This window comes from Callithrix jacchus, chromosome 9 (genome assembly GCF_049354715.1).
Source record: "Callithrix jacchus isolate 240 chromosome 9, calJac240_pri, whole genome shotgun sequence".
In the NCBI taxonomy this organism is placed as follows: domain Eukaryota; kingdom Metazoa; phylum Chordata; class Mammalia; order Primates; family Cebidae; genus Callithrix; species Callithrix jacchus.
The window spans coordinates 44,710,995-44,735,288 of record NC_133510.1 but is presented as its reverse complement, the minus strand read 5'-3'; the positions used below and the strand labels follow the sequence as shown (position 1 = coordinate 44,735,288).

General features: G+C 38.8%; 1 protein-coding gene across 8 annotated transcripts in view; it reads right to left on the bottom strand.

The window, feature by feature from the left end:
- ITPR2 (inositol 1,4,5-trisphosphate receptor type 2) overlaps positions 1-24,294 on the bottom strand; it is a 529,604-nt gene that overhangs the window by 219,798 nt on the left and 285,512 nt on the right. For all 8 annotated transcript variants that reach the window (XR_013522736.1, XM_054238248.2, XM_078339073.1 and 5 more), the window contains 3 exons: positions 14,883-15,073; positions 9,453-9,595; positions 3,802-3,910 (listed from right to left, as the gene is read on the bottom strand). Coding sequence is in view for 7 of the 8 variants with exons in the window: in XM_054238248.2 (XP_054094223.1) it covers positions 3,802-3,910; positions 9,453-9,595; positions 14,883-15,073 (443 nt within the window). In the remaining variant the exon portion in view is untranslated. The remainder of the gene's footprint in view (positions 1-3,801; positions 3,911-9,452; positions 9,596-14,882; positions 15,074-24,294) is intronic.

The window sequence follows — 24,294 nt, the reverse complement described above, 5'->3', positions numbered from 1 at the left end:
TTCAGATAATGACCTCCAGTTCCATGCAGCATACATTTCAACATCCATTTCAGCAAACAACATTTCATTGTTGCCACAAATGAAATGATATCATTCTTTTGAAAGAATCCTAAATTTCATATGGAACCAAAAAAGAGTTGGAATAGCCAAAGCAATCCTGAGCAAAAAGAACAAAGCTAGAGGCATCATATTATCTAACTGAGAATATATTGCAAGGCTTGACTAACCAAAGCAGCACAGTATTGGTATAAAAATAGACAGACCAATGAAACAGAATGAAGAATTCAGGAACAAAGCCATATATTTACAGCCAACTGATCTTTAACAAAGCAGATAGGAACTTACATGGGAGAACAAACACCCTCTCCAATAAATGATGCTGGCAAAATTGGATAGTCACATGCAGAAGAAACTAAATCATCATCTCTCACAATATACAAAAATCGACTCAAAATGGATTCAAGACTTAAACATAATACTCAAAACAACAAAAACACTGGAAGAAAACCCTAGGGGAAATTCTCCTGGACATTGGTCTAGGCAAAGAATTTATGCCTAAGATCTGAAAAGCACAGGTAACAGAAACAAAAAGAGATAAATGGGACTATCTTAAACTAAAAACCTTCTGCACAGAAAGGAAACACTCAACAGAGTGAAGAGACAACCTGTTGAATGGAGAAAATATTCGCAAATGATATCTGACAGGAGACTAGTACCCAAAATATACAAGAAACTCAACAGGAAAAAAATCAAAAAACCTCATTAGAAAGTGGACAAAAGATATGACTAGACATTTCTCAAAGGAAGACACAGAAATGGCCAATAGCATATGAAGAACTCCTCAACATCACTAATCATCAGAGAAATGCAACTCAAAATGACAACAGGATATTATCTTTCCCCAGCCAGAATGGCTATTACTAAAAAGACAAAAAATAACGGACATTGATGAGGATGTAGAGTAAAGGGAACTCATACCTTACTGGTGGGAAAGTAAACCAGCAGAGCCACTATGAAAGACAGTATGGAGATTTCTTTAAAAACTAAAAGCAGAACTACCATTGGATTCAGCAATCCCACTATAGAGTATCTATCATAGGAAAAGAAATACATACCAAAGGGATACCTGCACTCACATGTTTAAAACCTGCAACATTATTCGCCACAGCAAAGATATGGAATCAACCCACGTGTCCCTCAATGGATGAATATGTAAAGAAAATGTGATGTATATATGTGCAATGAAATCTTAGCCATAAAAAAATGAAATCAGGTTTTTCTTCCTTAGTTAAAAGACTTCATTTCCCCTATCTTTACTATTTTCTTAGACGTTTATCTGAATCTTTACCTATTTTGAATGTTATTCCGTCTTATATTCTGTCTGCCTGTGTCGTAAAATTCAGAGCCATAAACCTGCAAGACAAAGTATATTAACCTTTCTTAACAACAGTGCAAAAAGTTGGTAAAACTTGGCTATGATCAAAGGAGTAAGAAGATTAGGCAGAGAGGAAGGAGTTCCAATTTAAACTTTGGTTCTAGCTCTTGCTACCTGACCTCACTCAAATCACATCACTTCTCGGGGACTCTGTGGCATCACCTATAAAATAAGAAGCTTGGACTAAATATCCAGATACAGCCTAAAGTGTCCTAAAAGAGAAGCGTGAAGTATTTTGGTAATTCTATTGAGAAATTAATCACCACTTGCTGGAACACTTGATAAATACTATCCAGTAGCTCCTCCACAAAGACAACTGGTAGCATTGAGGTTTGTTTGGATTTTTGCTATCTATGATTCCAGATAAAGGTCAAGGCAGGAAAAGCCTGAGGTACATCATAGGTACATTGAGTATCACAGATCTCTCTGGACACCTAACGGATGAATACAGATAGGGGTGTGAAGTGGAGGGGACAAATGGAGGGCCTGCAACACTAATGTGGCGCAGCGCCCCAATGGTATTTGAAGGGCTCTAGTGATCTCTTGCCTACACTATTAAGAGAGTCCACTAGCATAGGAATTGTACCCTTTCATGGCCCTTGGCAAGTTGTGTCATTCATCTCAGTATTCCCAGTACCCAAGCACAATAACCACCATTTAATAGTTTGCTCACAACATATATGTTCGGTGACTGAATGAAGGACTTGCAATTAGCCTTTCTGATCTCAACTCTTCCCTGAGGGTTGTGTCATGGGGGTGTCATTTACATCATGTCTCGCATAAATGAGGATCCTTGGAGTTGTGAAAACAGCAGGCCTGCCTCCACACAAGGGAGCAGTCTGTCTCACAAAACCGCACTCCTGGAATTTCTAGATGGGAGATAATAAAAGCCTGAACTAGTGATAGCAGTGGGAATGGAAAGAAGAGAACAAGTGATTTATTTTAGAGTGATTTAGGAGACACACACAACACTCTTGACTAGCCAAAGTAAAATCTTAACCTGATTTCTTTCCGATTTTTCTTTGGAGCAATTCAATAAAAATCTGTTACATAAAAATGGAACATTTGCCATGTATCTCCTGTTAAATATACAAGTCACTTTTATTGTGAACCTTGTCCTCTGTCAGAAAAGTTTATTGACCTCCTTTTTCTACGTTAGAATCTGGTACTTCAGTCAATATCACACAATCTATAGCAGTATTTTAAGAGAAAGGCAACAATAAGTCCCAAGGAATTCCCTTGATCATTTTTAAAAAGCATACCACACACTCAAATATACAAGTGTGTTTTTCAGTCCTATCTCAGAGAAACATTTGCTAAAATTGCATTGAATACCTTTATTTTGATCATTTGTTTCCTAAATACAATTTAAGTGATGTGGAGAACTAACACAAAGTGGAAGGTATTTTGATTATGGAAACAAACAATGATTCATATGGAGTATTTTGAAGCAATGTCCTTTCTACTAATATCTAAGTTTTCATTGCATTTTTTTCTAAAATGGGAACTCACTTTAAAAAAACTCAACCACAACAATCTTTCTGGAATTTAGCATATACATAAAGCAATAAATAAAATCCTTCCAGTTTTAATATATCAAATGATTCATATCTACTGAAACAGACTGAAAGGTTATTGAGGAGCATGGTACAAATTTTGTTTGATATCTAACATGAAAGTACAGATAGCTAGCTAAAAAAAATTCTCTAGATTTATATTTTATATTTAAGTCTATCACCTTGGGTATTAAACATGCTGCTAGCTATCTCTTAATGAGCACCTGGACTGTCATTTTTAATAACAAACTGACAACTATTACCTATAGGTTAATATTTCCCTGAAAATCATTTGTGAATCTCAAGTTAATAGAGTCAAGAATAGGAACTGACTATTCCATTTACTAAAATAGTATTATTTTATAATACTTGGCAGAATATTATCAAAAGTAACATGAACATATATTTACAATAAAAAAATCAACACACGACAAAATGCATAAACATTCTCGGTATGCAGCAGAACTTTACACAAGTCTAAATAATGCATCTCAGTTACTCATTGTTTGAAAAGGTCAATTGGTCCACTAGAAAAAGCCATAAGAGGAAAAAACACAGATCCAAGACAGACCATAAAAAATAAATAAATAAAACAAATATCTAGGCCACTCTGATTTTAGCTATTTCCCAATTTAAAACAAGGCATGAGAGATGAATACCCTGAAAACTCAAATTATCTTATTCATCTAAGTACATACACCATTAATATATAATGCAAGTAATCAGGCAATAGCCTACTGTAATTCATAGGTTACAGTATTCTGGAAATCCTATTTTATTTTTAAATAATAAAATTTTTTTAAAAAATACCTCTTCTACAAAGCTGTCTTTCTTCTCTAGCATTTCTCGTAATGTCTGAAGAATTTTAATGCACAGTTTTTCTTCTTTCTCCATTAGTTTCTTTGTATGATTAATCAACCTTAAAGCAAAACATTAAACCTTTAGACAGACTGTGATTTCTCTTCAAGCTATATACAAACATCAAAGGCTACAGAGGAAAAAAAAATCACACAATTATTTGAGAATATGAAGTAAACCAGGTACATGTTTTTCAAAAGTTTTAAGATTACACTTCAGCTTATAAATTTTGTATTATAGCACATTATATTTGTTTTACAGGTAATATATCTCAGGGCTTCCCAAACTTACTCAGGTGGCATTCTTTTACTGAGACACACTACTCTGAGAAACAATGAAACACTAATATTCTCACTCCCATTATATGAACTAAAACAAATTTATTAGTAGATAAATATAAATATTTATATTATATTACATTTTATTACACTATATTATTTTATGTACTGTATTACATTAGACATAAGAGTAGCAATGGCTGTATACAATTTTGCAACCTTAATATAGCAGGCTGTTTTCCAGTTTCCATTCATAATAATGTGCTATTTTTCACTTCCAGGGTTTGGTAGAAACAAGCAGTTTCTGTCTTAAAAACAAAAAACAAAAAAGTGACATCAAGGCAGTCTATCCATTTACTAGTTTTGCTATAATTTGGGCAAATACTCCAATCAATTTTAATCAAGTGGCAAACTGTGTACTAGTGCTCTGTTAAGAGAAGAGTTTCAGGATCACCATCCCCAAGAACTTAAAATAAAATGTTCATTATCAGAATTTAGCTTATATAGCTATATATATATATATACATAGCTCATGTTATTAAAAAGCTGATCCTAAAAATGACCCTGTGAGATGTCTCCTTCAAATGACCCAATTTCAGTGACATAACATGAGTACTGTGGGACATAATCCTGGGGAAAAGGTGAACTTTCACTGGTTAATGGCTAGCAAGGTGTCAAGGTCAAGTGTAAGGACTTCCCAGGGAGTCTTCCAATTTATCTTTACACCAAGCCTTTGGGACAGGTTCAGACTGATTTTTCTCATAAGACAACAGAAGCTCAGGGAGATATAGCAACCTGCCTCTGGTTACGTAAATTGTTAAGTGGCGAGACCCGCAAAGGCACTCAGGTCCATCTGACCTCAGAGCCTAAATTATTAAGAACCACTCTGTGGTGACAGGGACTCAGGTCACTGATCTCTGGAGTTTCAGGGGTCTTGTGTAGAGTCCCCACACATGCTAGGCTGCACACAATCCCCTGAATGGGTAAGTGCCACAACAGAGACATTGGCAAATGCTGTGAACCAGACATGAAACCACTTCATTCTGCTGGGGGGAATTACCTAGGGCTGATCAGAGAAGGTTTCAGTGAAGAGATAGCATGCAACTTGTGAAGATTTTACCTGGCAAGGAAGGCTGGGGAGAGAAGACATCCTGCAAAGGGAATGGCAGGAATACAGGACAGAGGCAGAAACCTAGCCAGCATGTTCAGGAAATGAGAAGCACGCCAATTGCCCACTGACACTTAAAGACTCGGAAAAGGAAAGTGTAAGAGATGTGGTTTGGAAAGGGACTGGAATATTAACCTCAAGAGTCTGTAATGTTTTCTAGAGAAAATAGGGAACTACTGTTCTAAAGGACCTGAATGCCTCTTCCCACTGTGAAAAAGAGACCAATGATGGCAGCAGGAAAGGTGAAGCAGAGGAGATGGAGCAAGGCAAGAGAACAGTGGCAGAGGTCAGGTGAGGATGTAGGAAGCAACAGAGAAGACCCACAGCAAAGACTTGTAAAGTGCAGGAAGTAGAGGAATCAGAGACCCTTGAAATGTATAGACTGGGCTAAGAGTGGATGGTGATTTTCTTAATTTTTTTTATTTAGACAGGGTCTCTTTCGCCCCAGCTGGAGTGTACCATGTGATCATAGCTCACTGCAGCCTAGACCTCCTGGGCTCAATCAATCCTCCCACCTCAGCCTCCTGAGTAGCTGGGACCACAGGTATACTCCATAGTGCCTGGCTAATTTTTTTGCTTTTTTCAGAGATAGGGTCTTGCTTTGTTGCTCAGTCTGGTTTCAAAAATCCTGGGCTCAAGTGGTCTTCCTACTTCAGCCTCCTAAAGTGCTGGGATTAGAAGTGTGAGTCACCATACCCAGCCCAATGACACCGTTTAAAATGACACCGTTCCATGCTGAAGAAGTAGCCAACACACAATGAAAGTAATACTGATGTCCTTTTAGACATGTTGAGTCTAGAAAAGGTGTTATATACATGTGGTCAGGCCTAATAGGCAGAAGAATTTCAAAAGTTCTCCTGGCCAGGAAAGTGAAGCCTGCCTTTCTAAAACTTTTACTATTTGATTCTTTCTTTCACACAATAGTTCTTTTTCAACTTTTAATTTTTGTAGGTACGTAGTAGGTATCTACATTCACATGGTAGTCTTTAAATATGTGAAAATAGTTTTGGTGGACATGATAAATTTCTTTTGATTTTTTTTTTCACTCTCAGCCTAAGTATTTCCATTTTCTTTAACTCTTCCTTAGATGAAAGTTTTAATTCACTGACCATATTGAAAACATCAACCACAAGGTTGAATGACAACTTGCTACAGATTTATAAAAGGCATTCATAAACCACATAATGACTGGTTAAGCTAAGTCGGTGACTTTCAAATGTTTTTTCTATGATCAAAGAAAGAAACAGATTTCAGAAAACAACCCAGTATAGAAGTACCTGTGTGGGAGTGTGTGTATAAACTCACACAAATGTCATCCTTACTATGAGATGCACTCTGATAATTGGTATCTTCTCTAATTCATTTTTTTAATTAGCTGGTTGCCTCTATCTAAGTCAATTAAAAAATCTATAAATGGATCACACCCCACAGTCTGAAAAACACTGAGATTCTCCTTCACAAGGGAGGAGAAGGTGTTGACTTGAATGGACTCTAATCAGCTGCCTTAAAGATTAACAGTGTCATTGACCTATTCTCTTCTCTCTCACTCTATGTGTTTAGACTGTGAATTCCAGTTCTTTCCTGGGGTCTATCCTGATATTCTCCTGCAGACCCATCTGAGTCAACAGATTCCAAGAATTAGATTTATTCGAGAAAAAGTAGGAAGACCTACTTAGGGCCTGGACCTAAATTTATATTCTCCAGCTAAGCTTTACCAGGATGATATGCACAGCAATACAAGACCCCTGGCAAAGCTATTCATAAAGTTAGATTCTAATTTTGTAAGATATTCTTACAAAGGAAACCCTTGGTTCTTCACAGAATCAGGGAAGAGGTAGGGTGAGCACTAAGATGTAAAACAGACAGTCCTGAGGCTCTGGCTGTAATACAATTGCAACAGCACAAAAATATCTTCTAGAATCTCTTCTAGAACCACTCATGTAAACACATCATTTTTCCTTCACATGGGTGTAGGATCTGCAATGTGTTCCTATTACCATATCACTTTTGCTTCTCTCCTTTCAGATTACCTAATGGTGCCACAGACTTGTCTCCATCTGCAGCACAGCTCAATATTTACTTGATATCCTGAGGTACTTCATATCACTTTCTCATAGACAAGTATCTTCAAGTTCTAGACCACTGCTAACAGAACTCTCTGCAATAATACACGTTCTATATTTGTGCTGCCAAATTTGGTAGCCATTAGCCACATGTGGCTATTGAGCACTTGAAATGTGGCTAATATGACTAAGGAAGTAGATTTTTATTTCATTTTAATTAATTCAAATTATAAATAGCCATGTGTGGCTAGTAGCTACCATATTGGCACCTTAGTTCTCAACAAGGAGTCAGGAGACCTTTTCTCTAAAGGATCAGATAGTAAATATTTTAGGCTTTGTGGGGCACACAGTCTCTGCAACTAGCTGATTCTGCCACAGTGGCATGAAAGCAGCCATAGACAATCTAGAAATGAGTGAGCACCACTGCGTTTCAGTAAAACTTTCTTTACAGAAATGAGTAGCAGGGCCAATTTAGCCTGAGGACCAGAGCTTGCCAACCCCTATTCCAGGCAGTCACATCTCAGGGATATAGCTATAGTGTTATGTCAATTTATTGAACTTGACAGGTTTATCACCTAATTTTTAACCCATATTCTACATAATGACATATATTCATAGAAGGTGAAAGGTATTTATCAAAGATCCTATTATCTTTTTTTTATTTAGTTCCTATTTTTAGATATGTAAGGGGTACAGGTGCAGAGTTCTTACATGCATGTATGTGTAGTAGTGAAGTCTGGGCTTTCAGTGTACCCATCCTTTGAATAGTGAACCCTGCTCAACACCCTATTTTTAGAGTGAATTACTAGGTAATACCTCCACTTAAAATTTTCTTTCTAATGTTCTCAGCAGTCATCAGTTGTACACTCTGGGCCTCTTCACTTTAAAATTCTTACTCAGAAGACTGGCAGGTATCCAGAAAAATACATTCTTGCCAAACTCCCTAAGATGCAATGAGCCTATACCTGATTCTAGCCATAACCATAATATAAAAACCCCACAATTCTTCAGCAAAATCCCTGCAGTTTTTCTCATCTCACACCTTGCTTTCACTCCCAAAGTCTCAGCTTAAATGGTGAAAGAAAGGAACACACTTCTTGTGTCCCCTAGGGCTTCAACCTCTGCCTCGGTACATCACAGTTGATGGGAGAGGTTTCCAGATCTCATTCAGCAATACCCTCTACCACACAGGAATTAGCTGGGATGGTTCAGGGTCAAGAAGCTGGACAAGCTCATCTCACTGACTCTCCATCCAGATACTCTTCCCAAGAAGACTAAGCACCTTCTTTCTGACTGGACATCTAGAGTCTACATGTGACCACCTGCAGAGTCCTCAATGGTATGCCCTCCACATAAAGACAAGTCTCTTCTTTCTGGAGCTAGTTAGGCTTTTTCTCACAACTGCTTATCCTTGCACATCTCCCTCGAGATTTTTTCACTTAGATTAAGATGAAGTTACCCTAGGGTAAATATATCAGCTATAATAGATCTGACAATACCACAAATGCTGAGAAAAATCAGTAAATGAAAGAACTGCAGCAAGAATCATCCAGGCAGCATGGCCACATACTGGGTCTGAGTCTTACTAACCCTGCACCTGAAGCGCACCTGGTCCTCGGTTTTTTCTTCTCTGAATCAGGCTGACCTCCCAGTCTCTGGGTGTTTATGCAGATTAGATAAAATAATAGTTAAAGACATATGACAATAGCAAGACCTCAATAAATGCTAGCTCCTTTTCCTTTCTCCCTATGTTAATGAAAACAAGTGACTTTAAACAAGAATTTTTTAAAAGGTCATACCATATAATTATGGAAAGGAATTAGGACCAAAATATTATTTTGCATAATACTTTGTGCCCCATAATGACACACTTTATTTTCAGTAAATTTAGTAATATATGATAACTTGACCTTCACCAAAATAAAATTTCAAATGACTCAATTTAATTATTCTGGCAGCATATTTTAACATGGATTTTAGACCTTTCACATACTTTGCAGACTGTCATTTTATATCAGTGAAGTATAAAGTGGAAATGTTAGAGGCCATCTCAGTTTGGTGACACTAGCAGAATTTCAGATTGGATCCACTTACTTCGACATGAAAGCGCCACATCTTATTCTTGCATCGCTTCCCTCAGGGAACAGCAGCTCTGGACTGTACAATACATCAACCAATACTGAGAATTCAGCCTGCATCATTGGGCTGAATTGATGCTCCAAGGAGGCTACCACATCCTAGGGAATGAAACACAAGAGAATCCACATGAAGGCCTAAGTCGGATTTTATCTTTCAAAGATATGACAAGCCTAAGAATACTAATAGGAATTTTATAGATGCCCCCTATATTTCCATGGCACCAAATGTCTGTGCCATAATTATAGTCTGGTTTTATGTATGAATATGGCCTGGGTCCGTGTGTGTGTGTCTGTGTATGTGTGTTTTCATTTACAAGATAAGGGAGGGGAAAGTAGTTATAAGATTTCTAAGAATATACACCTATAAAAGGAAAAGTCAGTTAAGCCACTTTATGTGCCCTACAGTGCCTAATGTTATAATGGAGACATGACAGGCACTCACTAAATTGCAATAAACTAGGGGCATACCAAGTGACAGATAAAAATAAATAGATTTCCAGCCAGGTGCAGTAACTCACACATGTAATCCCAGCACATTGGGAGGCCAAGGCAGGCGGACTGCTTGAGGCCAGAATTTGGGGACCAGCCTGGCCAACATGGTGAAACACTGTTTCTACTAAAAATACAAAAATCAGCCAGGCATGGTGGCATGTGCCTGTAGTCCCACCTACTCAGGAGGCTGGGGTGGGAGAATCATCTGAGTCCAGGAGGCAGAGGTTGCAGTAAGCACCAAGATAGGACCACTGCACTCCAGCCTGGGTGACAGATGAAACCCTGTCTTGAAAAGAAAAAAATTCCATATGTCATTGGTCATTCAGAATGAATTATTTCATCCAATGGGAAAGGTCACTGAAATATTATTTGAAGCAATATTAGAACTATACCTGGGTTCAAAGACATTGAACAGAATTTCAAATTACATTTTTTGAGAGATCCTATTGGTCACCGACCAACCAGCCTTTCTTTACCCTCTTCCTTGCTAACAGAATCTCAAAGTAATTTCTGAGTCAGGCAACAACATTCTCAGGGGATGAGCCCCCTCACCTTAAGGTCAAGGTTGGTTACTCTAAGCCAGGCTTGGTTATTCCATTTCCGCCTCTAGCAATCTGTCTAGGCATGATTATGTGACACAGTTCCACTCAATGAGACATCAGGTGAAGTCCACTGAGACAGTGGGGTATGTGTTGTGGGTGGGGAGATTCTTTCAAAATCACCTACTGTTCTCAAGGCAGCTTGAGGGTGTGAATCTAAAATCTGAGGCAGCCCTCATGTGACCTTGGGAGACCAACATTGAGCTGAATGCCTACAGACCTTTGGTTTTAGGGGCCCAGGCCTACAATTAAACTCAAGGAGAGCCACAGCTTCAGGTTTCTTGCAATGTGAAATGATATGGTCTTTATTATTTAAGCCACTTTTAGTTGAATGTTGTGTTAATTAAAGCTGTAAGCATCTTAACTGATACATTTCTAAAATGAACTGCAGGTAATTATAATTTCCTAAACATTCTTTAATGGTTAAAGCACTCCCTTTTATTTTTAAACTATGTTAGAAGAATAAAAGATTCTTATGTAAAGGAGCAATTTATTCATCCCTAGCTATGGCATATTTTTGTTAAGCAGAACATTGCCAATTGCTTATTGTCACTCTAGGCTACAGAAGCACAGATGGATATGTCACCTTCTTGATTTCTTATGAATCATGTTAATTCCTATTTTAACTCTTCTCTTTCTGCAAAAGTGATAATTTCTACTTCAACCACTCTAAATAAGCTTTCTGAGAAATTTCTGAAAACAATTAAAAGAGACTAACAGGAAATAAAGGGGAAAACTAAGTATTATACAAATATAGGGATGGTATGTTTACCAAATATAACAATATTTAAGTAAATATCCCTGTTGTTTAGATTACCTCTTCTTTATTTCATCTACTAAACAAACAGTGCTCTAGCTGCTATGATATGAATTCTCTCTTTATGTCTTATTTTGGTCAGGAGCCAACCATGCAACCTCCCTAAGTCATTGTTTCCCCACGTGAAAGCTTAGGATAATTATATTAACAATCATGTGGTCTGCTACCAGGATTAAAGGTAAGTGCACAGAGCAGCCTCTAACACATACTGGCCACTTATTCCATATAAATGCTAGCAATCTTTATAATTGAGCACCAGTTAGCTGCGATCATCACCCAAACTCGGTGGTTTACTGCCTGGCCTCATCTCAATCACCGCTAAGCATTTTACACACCGGTTTCTGCTCTTTGAAACACTTTCTCTCTTGACTTCTATGACACCACACTGTATTTTCCACCTATGTCCTTATTATTTCTTCATCAATTCCCGGTACTGCCTGCTCCCTTTCTCTTTGATACTACACTTTCTTCTGAGAAATTTCATCCAATTCTGTGGTTTTACTATCATCTATATGTTGGAACTTCCACATTTATATTTCCAGCAGGACATCTTTCTAAACCTCTTCAGAGTCATATGTCCAACAGCCTAGTTGACACACTCATCCAACAGCCTAGTTGACACACTCACTTAGGTATCTAAATAGGCAACTCAAATTTAAAATTTCCCAAATAGAACCTAATTTCAACTCAGCCCTAACCTCTTTCTCTCCCATTGCTTCCTATTTTAGTAAATAATACAATCATATCATATCAAAACTAGAGTCATCCTTCATTCTTCTATCATCTTACAATGCATCAATTCATCCACCAAGTTCTATTAGTTCTACAACTAAATTTATACAAAATGCACACACTTCTCTGCATTACTCTGTTACCTCCTTAAGCCAACCTGCCATCACCTTTTGCCTGAATTAATGCAAAGCTACCTAACTAGATTCACTGCTTCCATGACAGGATCTTATAACACACCCAAAATTCAAAGTGATCTTTTAAAAAGTAAACCAAATCAGCCTCTCCTCTGCTGAAAACCTTCAATAACTTGCCATCACGCTTAGAATACACTTAAAATGCCTTCCTATGTGTCTTAATCTGTTCAGGCTGCTATAACAAAATATCATAAACTGAGTAGCTTATAAACAACAGAAATTATTTCTCATAGTTCTGGAAGCTGGGAAGTCTAAGATCAGGCACCAGCAGAATTGTTGTTGGTGAGGATGTACTTCCTAGTTCATAGAAGGTCCCTCTCTTGCTGTGTCCTCATGTGGTGGAGGGCTGAATGAGTTTGCATAGGCCTGTTTTAAAGGGACACTAATCTCGACTCCCAAAAGACCTCACCTCCTAATACTATTACCTTGGGGGTTAGAATTTCAGCACATGAATTTGAGGCAGGGGAGAACACAAATACTTGGGGCACAGCCACAGCACCATATAACTCTCGACATGATTTGGCCCCTTATCTCGTAATATTTTCTTCCTTTACTCACTAAACTCTTGCTCCAGTGGACTTTTCTTAGATCTTCAAAAATCAACCTCATTCCTGCCTAAGCACCTTTGCGTTTCCTATTTCCTTCCTATAAAACTCTCTGAACCCAAATCTTGGAAAATTCCTATTATTCAGGTCTCAACACAACTGTTACCCTGGTAGAAAGGAACTTCACAATTATAGGATCACTCTCCCAGTAATTCTCCACCATGCTGCTACTATGCTCTATTTTATTCATTGCAGTTTTAATTATCTCACAATTTATCATTTATTTAATAAGTTAGAATGCATGTCCCAGAAGAGCATAGACCCCATGGCTCTCTCTCTCTAGCACTTCACACAGTGGCTAGTCTAGAATTTTTACTAAATAAATACTTAATGAATATCAATCTATTAAAAGAAGTTTAAGGCATACCCTCTCTGTGCTTTCTGACACTACTATACACCTCTCCTCTGAAATGTTCCTTTCTGACCCTGCTTTTTCCTCACTCGTGATGTGGCCATTCCACTACTCTTAGCCACTCACAGAGTGTTCTTTTTTGTTTATTTTTATCACTGTATTCTCTCTTTAAGGAATACAAACCACTATCCTTGCTCCAACTATTATCTTCAAATAAAGACTTAACTTCCAGTATACTCAGTAGCCTGCTCTCCTAGTTCACTGCATTTTCCATTGCCCTTCTATTGCATTCTCTTCTCCTCTGCTCTTACAATACACAGTCCTAATATGACCTAGTCTCCAATCATCAGGGCCTCTTAAACTCCTCTCATGGCCTCTTTCTACTTCCATCCAGGAGCTTCCAGGTCTGCTGACCCTGCCTTCATTATTGTCTGTAGTGCCATTCTTCATTTCATCCATATCACTACCTGGCCCAGATCTTAAGTAACTTCTCACTACTCTCTCTTCTTCTAGTCTCTTTTTGCTAACCCTATCCTACAAATCAAGGACCACTTATAATGGCATTTTCCCCCAAATTTTTAACGTCTCACACCCTTTAAGTTTCTCATACTCCCTGAATCTAACTCGTCCTTCTAATGCCATATAACACTCATCTACATGTGATCTCTCATAATACTTATTTCAGTCCACATCCTGGCCATTTTGCAGGAAAAAAAAATTCTTCAAACTATACACCAATTCAACTCTATGGAATGTTATACTAATTATGTGGATGGAAAGATGTCTGTTATGGGCTATATTGTAATCCCCCCAAATTTCATATGTTGAAGCCCTAACTCATAGTACCTCAGAATGTGACTCTGTTTATAGCTAGGGCTTTCAAAGGCGTAATTAAGATAAAATGAGTTCATATGAATGGGCCCTAATCCAGCACAACTGGTATCTTACAAGGAGAAGGAATTAGGACACAGATATGTGCAAACACAAAGGAGAGACCCTATGAGGACACAGCAGGAATTCAGCTATCTGCAAGCTCAGGAAAGGGGCCTCCAAGAAAGCATCCCTGCTGACACCCTGATCTTGGACTTCTAGCCTCCAAAACTATGAGAAAATATATTTCTGTTGTTTAAGCCACCAAGTCTGTGACATTCTGTTACAGTAGCCCTGGCAAACTAATACAATTTCCAGGCTAAAATCATGAGTGAGATACTATACAAGTAATCTAAGAGCAAGGTGGTTGGATCATTCTGACCAAAGGATTAGAAGGGAATACCGAAAGATAAGTTGAAGCAAGATTATGAATATGTAATTTATTTACCAATGTTATCATTGGTATTATGATTATTTTGATATTCAGACCCACTACTCACAATCATATTATCAAAACACAGTAATTAATATACACTCATTAAAAAATAACTCACAACATATGGAAGCTATATGTTTAAAAAGAGTAGTGGTAGTAGACAGTTGTAAAGCAAGGCCTGGTCCCCAAATAGAACTCGATATTTTTAACCACATTTTATTTTTGTGACTACATATTTTTTAAAAATGTAATTTAGAAAATGTTAATGCCATTTCATGCTCTCATGTACCTGTAACTTTTCAATAATATTTCTATAATCCCAAGCAGGCCCTCCAAGAGCTTCTTTAAAGCGTGGCCCAGAGCGAGCTGATAGTCTCCAACCCATGGCTGCTCTCTGCACCATATTTGAATGGCTCTTCATGAAAAGAGTATTAACTTGGCTGTCCAAATCCACTGGAATGGCAATTCCACGATTTTTTGCTGAAAAATAAAGATTTAAAATATTTTCCTCTTAATTTGACTAAAGTGTCTCACACATTATCCATACAATATAATAAACATAAAAGAAAAAAGATCAAATCTTTAGACTCTGCCATTAACTTGTTTTATATAACTGTAAAAGCTTCTAACTTGAATGTATTTCAATTCTCAAGACCAATTAGTAAAGTGAGTTCATGAAACATTCAAGAACTTATTTGATTTCTTAATGATTCATGCTTGAAATGCACTTTATACAACATCAATACAGAAAAACGCTGTATAACAGCCAGCATATTTGTACTTTCCCAGATGCTAACATAAATAAGAAAGCAGATATAAAACACATGATATGATTCTTCCACTCCATTCATTAATTTAAGTAGTGTTTGTGTGCACACAAAATTGTACGTGATGAAACATCTGAGAGTAGAAATAAAAAGTTGAAGAGTGTAAAAATCTGTGTTGGAAGAGGGCACATCTCAGTATGTGTCATTCTTTCTTCCCTAGATCTGCTGAAATTTATATTTTAACAGGCTTACATCACAATACTGAAAATTGAAGATGCTTGTCACAAAAAAAAAAAAGAAACAGTAATGTTGAAGCATTTTTGCAAGGCAAAATATAGACGGGATTAGTCTATCATAGAAGGAAGAGAAGAAGCTGCCCCACAAAAGATTAGAGTTAGAAAAGGTCTTCCCAGGTGCATAGTCTGTCAAAGTGTGGCAGGGGTGTGGGGCAACTCATTAATGAATAACAGCTGAAGAGATGGGAAGCTATTAGCATAGACAGAGCAGTTGGCAGAAAAGTCAGAGAAATGAAGAAACGTTCTCTCAAGAAAGTAGAATACCTGACTGAAAAGAATGCCAAATGAAGGTGTTAGAACTTGATAGAGAAGCAGAGTGGAGCTTGAAGTAACACCAGAGATCACCAAGTAAGAGGTAAAATGTGGGGAGAGAGAGAGGAGGCAGCACCATCTGAGAGAGGAAATATATAAATCTCCAACCCCTGAGCAAAGCCCTTCTTACTTTAACACTTACTGGTGTTCCCAGCCTGACTTCTGCTATACATGCACATATGCACACACACACAGCATAAAGGAAAGCCTGCATATCATTTGGTCAGCCTTTGGCCCCTCACACAGATTTCCAGGTCAGCCTTGTCATTTATACAAGAATTCTAGGAGAGAAACAGGCTTTACAACTGCAGTGGAAACCTATGCCAGTCATTACCGACTTTCCTAATTACAAACACACCACCAAGGATCACAAGGGAAATCAATACAATTAACAATAACTGAACCTAGTGAAATCAGGGATGACTCAAGGAAAAGCAAAAAATATTTAAATAATCCTAATTATTGTCCTCAGAGAATCTGAGTATATACTCCATCCACAAAAGTAGAAAATCAGAAAGAATGACTTCTTAGAAATTGAAATGTGATTGCCTGCATAAACATGTCAAAAATTGGCTGAAAAATGATTGATAGAAACACAGTTGGTAATCTGGAAAAGAAGTCAAGGAATCTTCTAAATATTAAGCATGAAAGATCAAAAAGGAGAATAAAACAGAGAGATTGTGAAACCCAGGAATGTAAACATCTAACAAATATAAGTTCCAGAAAAAAAACAGCAGACACAATGTGAGAGAAGAAATTATTAAGAAAATAATAGAAGACAATTTCCTTGAGCTTAAAACACATGTACATCTCCAAATTGAAAAGGTCCACAATGTGTTAAACAGGATTAAGTAAGCATATTGGCCATATTCTGGTAGAACTTTAGAAGCTGTTGTGTAGGTTGAACTGCATCCCCAAAAAGTATATATTGTAGTATTAATCGTCACTCCCTCTTTGGAAATAGGGTCTTTGCAGATGTAATCAAGTTAATTTGATGTCATATTGAATCAGGGTGGGCCCCAATCCAACACAACTGGTGTCTTTATAAGAAGGGAAGGAGAGACATAGAGAAATACCTGAGGGACAAACATGATGGAGATAAAGATGGAGGCAGAGACTGGATTTATGCAGCTTCAAGCCAAAGAATGCCAAGGATTATCGGCAAACACCAGAAGCTAAGAGAAAGGCATGTAACGAATTCTTCTCTGGAACCTTCAGAGAGAGCATGGTGCTGATGACAACTTGATTCCAGGCTCCTAGCCTCCACATTGTGAGACAGTAAAATTTCTGTTGTTTTAAGCTACTACTCAGTTAGGCTAATTTATGGCCAGCTGTAGAAACTACACAAATGTCAATAGTATGGGAAAATCTCAAGTACTTCCAGAGTGAAAAGATGATTCCTAAAAAGAATCTGACCAGCATCAGATTTCTCATCAGCATTGAATACTAAGAGACAGAATATCTTTATAGATGAAACATTTTGAAAGTAAAACTTTATGTCCATCTAAACTAAAAATCAAATGTAATTCCCAAATAAAAACATTTCAGAATATGTAAAGGCTCTGAAATTCTTCAATGAACCCCCTATGAAAAAATTACTCTAAAAAAAGAGTAAATATCACACCTGTAATCCCAGCACTTTGGGAGGCCAAGGAGGGCAAATCACAAGTCAGGAGATCGAGACCATCCTGGCCAACATGGTGAAACCTGGTCTCTATTAAAAATACAAAAATTAGCTGGGCATGGTGGTGCATGCATGTAGTCCCAGCTACTTGGGAGGCTGAGGCAGGAGAATTGCTTGAACCCAGCAGGTGGAGGTTGCAGTGTGCCAAGATTGCACCACTGTACTGCAGCCTGGTGACAGAGGGAGACTCTGTCTCAAAAAAAAAAGAGCAGATAACTTGTTTTAATGTCCACATGGATGTGAGAAATTGTAGCAACTAAGTATGAACCTGAAGAAGAAAATAAAGTTAGAAACAAATAAAGGAAGATCCATGAGCTATTTCCATGGCTGGGAAATTTTCTTTTACTTGGAAAAGTCTTAATATCATAGTGCTATATTTTTGTCCTAAATGGTTATACCATTGAAAACATTACACATCATAATCTATATGCTCCAATAATTGACTTTTTTTTTTTGAGACAGAGTCTTACTCTGTCACCCAGGCTGGAGTACAGTGGCACAATCTTGGCTCACTGCAAGCTCTGCCTCCCGGGTTCAAGTGATTCTCCTGCCTCAGCCTCCTGTATAGCCAGAATTATAGGTGTGTGCTACCACACCTGGCTAATTTTTATATTCTTAGTAGACAAAGGGTTTCATCATGTTGGCCAGGCTGGTGTCAAACTCCTGACCTGGTGATCTGCCCACCTTAGCCTCCCAAGGTGCTGGAATTACAGGCGTAAGCCACCACACCCAGCCTGATAATTTATTTTTAACTTTTATCAACCTATGGGAGAAGATTTGATTATATTTCCAAACAAAATACAAATATCACAAATCATAAAAATGGAAAAGCAATAACACATCAAGCAAAAATTGGAATATAAAGTAGAGAAAGAGGTAAAAATGAAGGAAATATGTTAATTTCTTATTTTTCACAGTGTGGAGCATATGGATATCATTTAAAGCTATTAAATCAAGAAGCAGAACTATAAGGATCACATTTAAAGTTATAATGATAGTCACCAGTAGGCTTACTTTAAGTGAATGAAAATAGAAAGTGATAAAGAGAAACTGGATGGATGGATGGATAGACAGACAGATAGATACATAGATAGACACATAGACACATACATAGATAATCTGGCTTGCTTCATATAATGGAAGGAAAGTAAATAGTAGATATTATCTGCTTGTGAAAATTCTCTGACACCTAAAGATACTCAAAAAAAAATTGTTGGAAAATAGACCATTTGTCGGATGCAGCGGTAGCCTCAGTTATTCAAGAGGCTAAATCAGGTGGCTCACTTCAGCCTAGGGGTTCGAGGCTGTAGTGAACTATGATGTGAATAGCCACTGCATATAGCCTGAGCAACACAGAAAGACCCTGTCTCTAAAAAAGAAAGAAGAGGGGACTCAAGATGGCGCTGTGAGAACAACCCAGGATTGGAGCTCTTCTCGTTGAATCTGCAAACGGTGAGTCAGTGCTGCATTTCCAGACTGATCTTTGTTGCCCACAGAACGGGGAAACTCCCAAGTATAAAAAAGACACGGGACGCCAGGCAGTAGGTCTGCCTGGCGAAGCCAGCAGCCGGGGCGGCGGCGGCCGGCCCTACCCAGCAATCCCCACAGGGCGCGCTTGTCCGGGTGCCCTGTTGAACCGGCAACCTGAGACTTGAGAGGGCTGGACTTGAGACTGAATGAGACCTGGACAGTAGCCCAGCCCAGGGGATTGCAGGAATTGGGATACCCAGTGGGACGAACAAAACCGCGATTTCAAACTATCCCGAGTAGACAGTCCGAGACGCTCTGTGGGGGAGGGGCGTCCACCACTACCAAGGCAACCCGCCCCAACTGAGATACACGCCCACTGCTGACGCAGCCAGCCGTTGCCGAGGCAACCCGTCCCTACTGAGATACACGCCCACTGCTGACGCAGCCTGCCGTTGCTGAGGCAACACGCTACAACAAAGAGACTCCGCTGCAGGGCGTGGCGGAGACCACAGCAGAGCCGGCAGGAACAGCACGAATCACACAACACCAGGGCGGAGCCTCGGCAGCCAAACAGTGGCTAGTCTGCCTTCTAGCTGGGCAGGACACCTGATCAGACATCCAAAAATAAAGCCCAAACCCCTCAACACAGAGCATTTGAGAAAAAAAAAAAAGGGGGTTTTTTAATGAGCTCAGTTGCAGCAGAATCAAACATAGCAGCCTGACAGCCCTGAATGAACAACAGAGGGCACAGATCAGCAATTAAACCCCTATAAAGTACAAACTGTCTCCTCAAGCAGCTCCCTGACCCCTCTATATCCAAAAGACTGACATTAGGCAGGCATCATCCTGGGACAAAGAGAGCAGAAAAAGAAACTGGTAGCATCCCTCGCTGTGCCACAGCTACTAGAGGTGCACCCCAGACAAGCAGGGTCTGGAGCGGACCTCAGCAGTCGTACAGCAAAGGGGCTAGACTTGTAGAAGGAAAACAAAGCAACAGAAATACTTCATCATCAACATTCTGGGTGTCCACTCAGAGACCCAAACGAAAAGTCAGCAACTACGCAGACGACCAGCGGACAAATCCACAAAGATGGGAAGAAACCAGCGCAAAAAGGAGGAAAACACCCGAAACCAGAACACCTCGCCTCCTAGAAAGGACCAAAACTCCTCACCAGCAAGGGAGCAAAGCTGGACGGAGAATGACTGTGATGAAATGACGGAATTAGACTTCAGAAGATGGATAATGAGAAACTTCTGTGAGCTAAAAGATCATGTATTAAATCAATGCAAAGAAACTAAGAACCTTGAAAAAAGATTTGAAAAAAGATTCGAGGAAATGATAACAAGAATGGATACCTTAGAGAGGAATATGAATGAATTAAAGGAGCTGAAAAACACAATACGAGAACTTCGCGAAGCAAACACAAGTTTCAATAGCCGAATTGACCAAGCAGAAGAAAGAATATCTGAAGTCGAAGACCAACTCAATGAAATAAAACGAGAAACCAAGATCAGAGAAAAAAGCGCAAAAAGGAATGAACAAAGTCTCCAAGAAATGTGGGCCTATGTGAAAAGACCTAACCTACGTTTGATAGGTGTACCAGAAGGGGACGAAGAGAATGAATCCAAGCTGGAAAATACTCTTCAGGACATCATCCAGGAAAATTTCCCCCACCTAGCAAGACAAGCCAACACTCAATTGCAGGAAATACAGAGAACACCACAAAGATTTTCTGCAAGAAGAGCAACCCCAAGGCACATAATCGTCAGATTCAACAGGGTTGAAATAAAGGAGAGAATACTAAGGGCAGCCAGAGAGAAAGGTCGGGTCACCCACAAAGGGAAGCCCATCAGACTCACAGCAGATCTCTCGGCAGAAACACTACAAGCCAGAAGAGAGTGGGGGCCAATATTCAACATTCTTAAAGAAAAGAACTTTCAACCCAGAATTTCATATCCAGCCAAACTGAGCTTCAGAAGTGAAGGAAGAATAAAATCCTTTGCGAACAAGCAAGTACTCAGAGATTTTGTCACCACCAGGCCTGCTTTACAAGAGCTCCTAAAAGAGGCACTACACATAGAAAGGATCAACCAGTACCAGCCATTCCAAAATCACACTGAATGCTAAAGAGCTTCAACATAATGAAGAATCTACAACAACTAACAGGCAAAACAGCCACTTAGCATCAAAATGGCAGTATCAAATTCACACATAACAATATTAACCCTAAATGTAAATGGACTAAATGCACCAATCAAAAGACACAGACTGGCAAATTGGATAAAAAGCCAAAACCCATCAGTGTGCTGTATCCAGGAAACCCATCTCACATGCAAGGATACACAAAGGCTCAAAATAAAGGGATGGAGAAAGATTTACCAAGCTAATGGAAAGCAAAAAAAAGCAGGAGTTGCAATTCTCATCTCTGATAAAATAGACTTTAAAGTAACAAAGATCAAAAGAGACAAAGAAGGCCATTACATAATGGTAAAAGGATCGATACAACAAGAAGAGCTAACGATCCTAAACATATATGGACCCAACACAGGAGCACCCAGATACGTAAGGCAAGTTCTTAATGAATTACAAAAGGACTTAGACTCCCACACAATAATAGTGGGAGACTTTAACACTCCACTGTCAATACTAGACAGATCAACCAGACAGAAAATCAACAACGATACCCAGGGCTTGAACTCAGACCTGGAGCAAGCAAACCTGGTGGACATTTACAGAACTCTCCACCCCAAATCCACAGAATACACATTCTTCTCAGCACCACATCACACCTACTCTAAAATTGATCACATAATTGGAAGTAAAGCACTGCTCAACTAATGCAAAACAACAGAAATCATAACAAACAGCCTCTCAGACCATAGTGCAATCAAGTTAGAACTCAGAATTCAGAAACCGACCCAGAAACACACAGCTTCATGGAAACTGAACAACTGGCTCTTGAATGTTGACTGGGTAAACAACGAAATGAAAGCAGAAATAAACAAGTTCTTCGAAACCAATGAGAACGAAGACACAACGTGCCAGAACCTCTGGGACACATTTAAAGCAGTCTCTAGAGGAAAGTATATAGCAATAAGTGCCCATATGAGGAGAATGGAGAGATCCAAAATTGACACCCTATCATCAAAATTGAAAGAGCTAGAGGAGCAAGATCAAAAAAACTCAAAACCCAGCAGAAGACAAGAAATTACTAAGATCAGAGCTGAGCTGAAGGAGATTGAGACACGAAAAACCCTTCAAAAAATCAATAAATCCAAGAGCTGATTTTTTGAAAAGATCAACAAAATAGACAGACCACTAGCCAGATTGATTAAAAATAAAAGAGAGAACAACCAAATAGATGCAATAAAAAATGATAAAGGGGAAATCACCACAGATTCCACAGAAATTCAAACCATCATCAGAGAATATTACAAACAACTCTATGCGCATAAACTAGTAAACCTGGAAGAAATGGATAAATTCCTGGACTCCTGTGTCCTCCCAAGCCTAAACCAGGAGGAAGCTGAAACTATGAATAGACCAATAACAAGGTCTGAAGTTGAGGCAGCAATTAACAGCCTACCACACAAAAAAAGCCCAGGTCCAGACGGGTTCACAGCCGAATTCTACCAGACACACAAGGAGGAGCTGGTACCATTCCTTCTAAAACTATTTCAAACAATCCAAAAAGAGGGAATCCTTCCCAAATCATTTTATGAGACCAACATCATCCTGATACCAAAACCCGGCAGAGACCCAACGAGAAAAGAAAACTTCAGGCCAATATCCATGATGAACATAGATGCAAAAATCTTCAATAAAATATTGGCAAGCCGATTGCAACAGCAACTCAAAAAACTTATTCATCATGATCAAGTAGGATTCATCCCAGGGATGCAAGGCTGGTTCAACATACGCAAGTCTATAAACGTAATTCACCACATAAACAGAACCAAAAACAAAAACCACATGATTATCTCAATTGATGCAGAGAAGGCATTTGACAAAATTCAACAGCCCTTTATGCTAAAAGCCCTCAATAAACTCGGTATTGATGGAACGTATATCAAAATAATAAAAGCTATTTATGACAAACCAACAGCCAATATCATACTGAATGGGCAAAAACTGGAAGCATTCCCGTTGAAATCCGGCACTAGACAAGGATGCCCTCTCTCACCACTCCTATTCAATATAGTACTGGAAGTTCTAGCCAGAGCAATCAGGCAAGAAAAAGAAATAAAGGGTATTCAAATAGGAAAGGTGGAAGCCAAATTGTCTCTATTTGCAGACGACATGATAGTATACCTAGAAGACCCCATCGCCTCAGCCCAAAAACTCCTGAAACTGATAAACAACTTCAGCAAAGTCTCAGGATATAAAATCAATGTGCAAAAATCACAAGCATTCGTCTACACCAATAACAGACTTAAAGAAAGCCAAATCAAGAGCGAACTGCCATTCGCAATTGCTACAAAAAGAATAAAATACCTTGGAATACAACTCACAAGGAACGTAAGGGACCTCTTCAAGGAGAACTACAAACCACTGCTCAACGAAATCAGAGAGGACACAAACAGATGGAGAAACATTCCATGTTCATGGTTAGGAAGAATTAATATCGTGAAAATGGCTATACTGCCCAAAGTAATTTACAGAATCAACGCTATCCCCATCAAGCTACCATTGACTTTCTTCACAGAACTGGAAAAAACCACCATGAACTTCATATGGAACCAAAAGAGAGCCCGCATAGCCAAGTCAATTCTAAGCAAAAAGAACACAGCGGGGGGCATCACACTACCGGATTTCAAACTATACTACAAGGCTACAGTAATCAAAACAGCATGGTACTGGTACCAAAACAGAGATATAGACCAATGGAACAAAACAGAGGCACCGGAGGCAACACAACATACATACAACTATACAATCTTTGATAAACCTGACAAAAACAAGCAATGGGGCAAGGATTCCATGTTTAACAAATGGTGTTGGGAAAACTGGCTAGCCATGTGCAGAAAGCAGAAACTGGACCCCTTCCTGACACCTTACACTAAAATTAACTCCAGATGGATTAAAGACTTAAACATAAGACCTGGCACCATAAAAACCCTAGAAGGAAATCTAGGCAAAACTATCCAGGACATAGGAGTAGGCAAGGACTT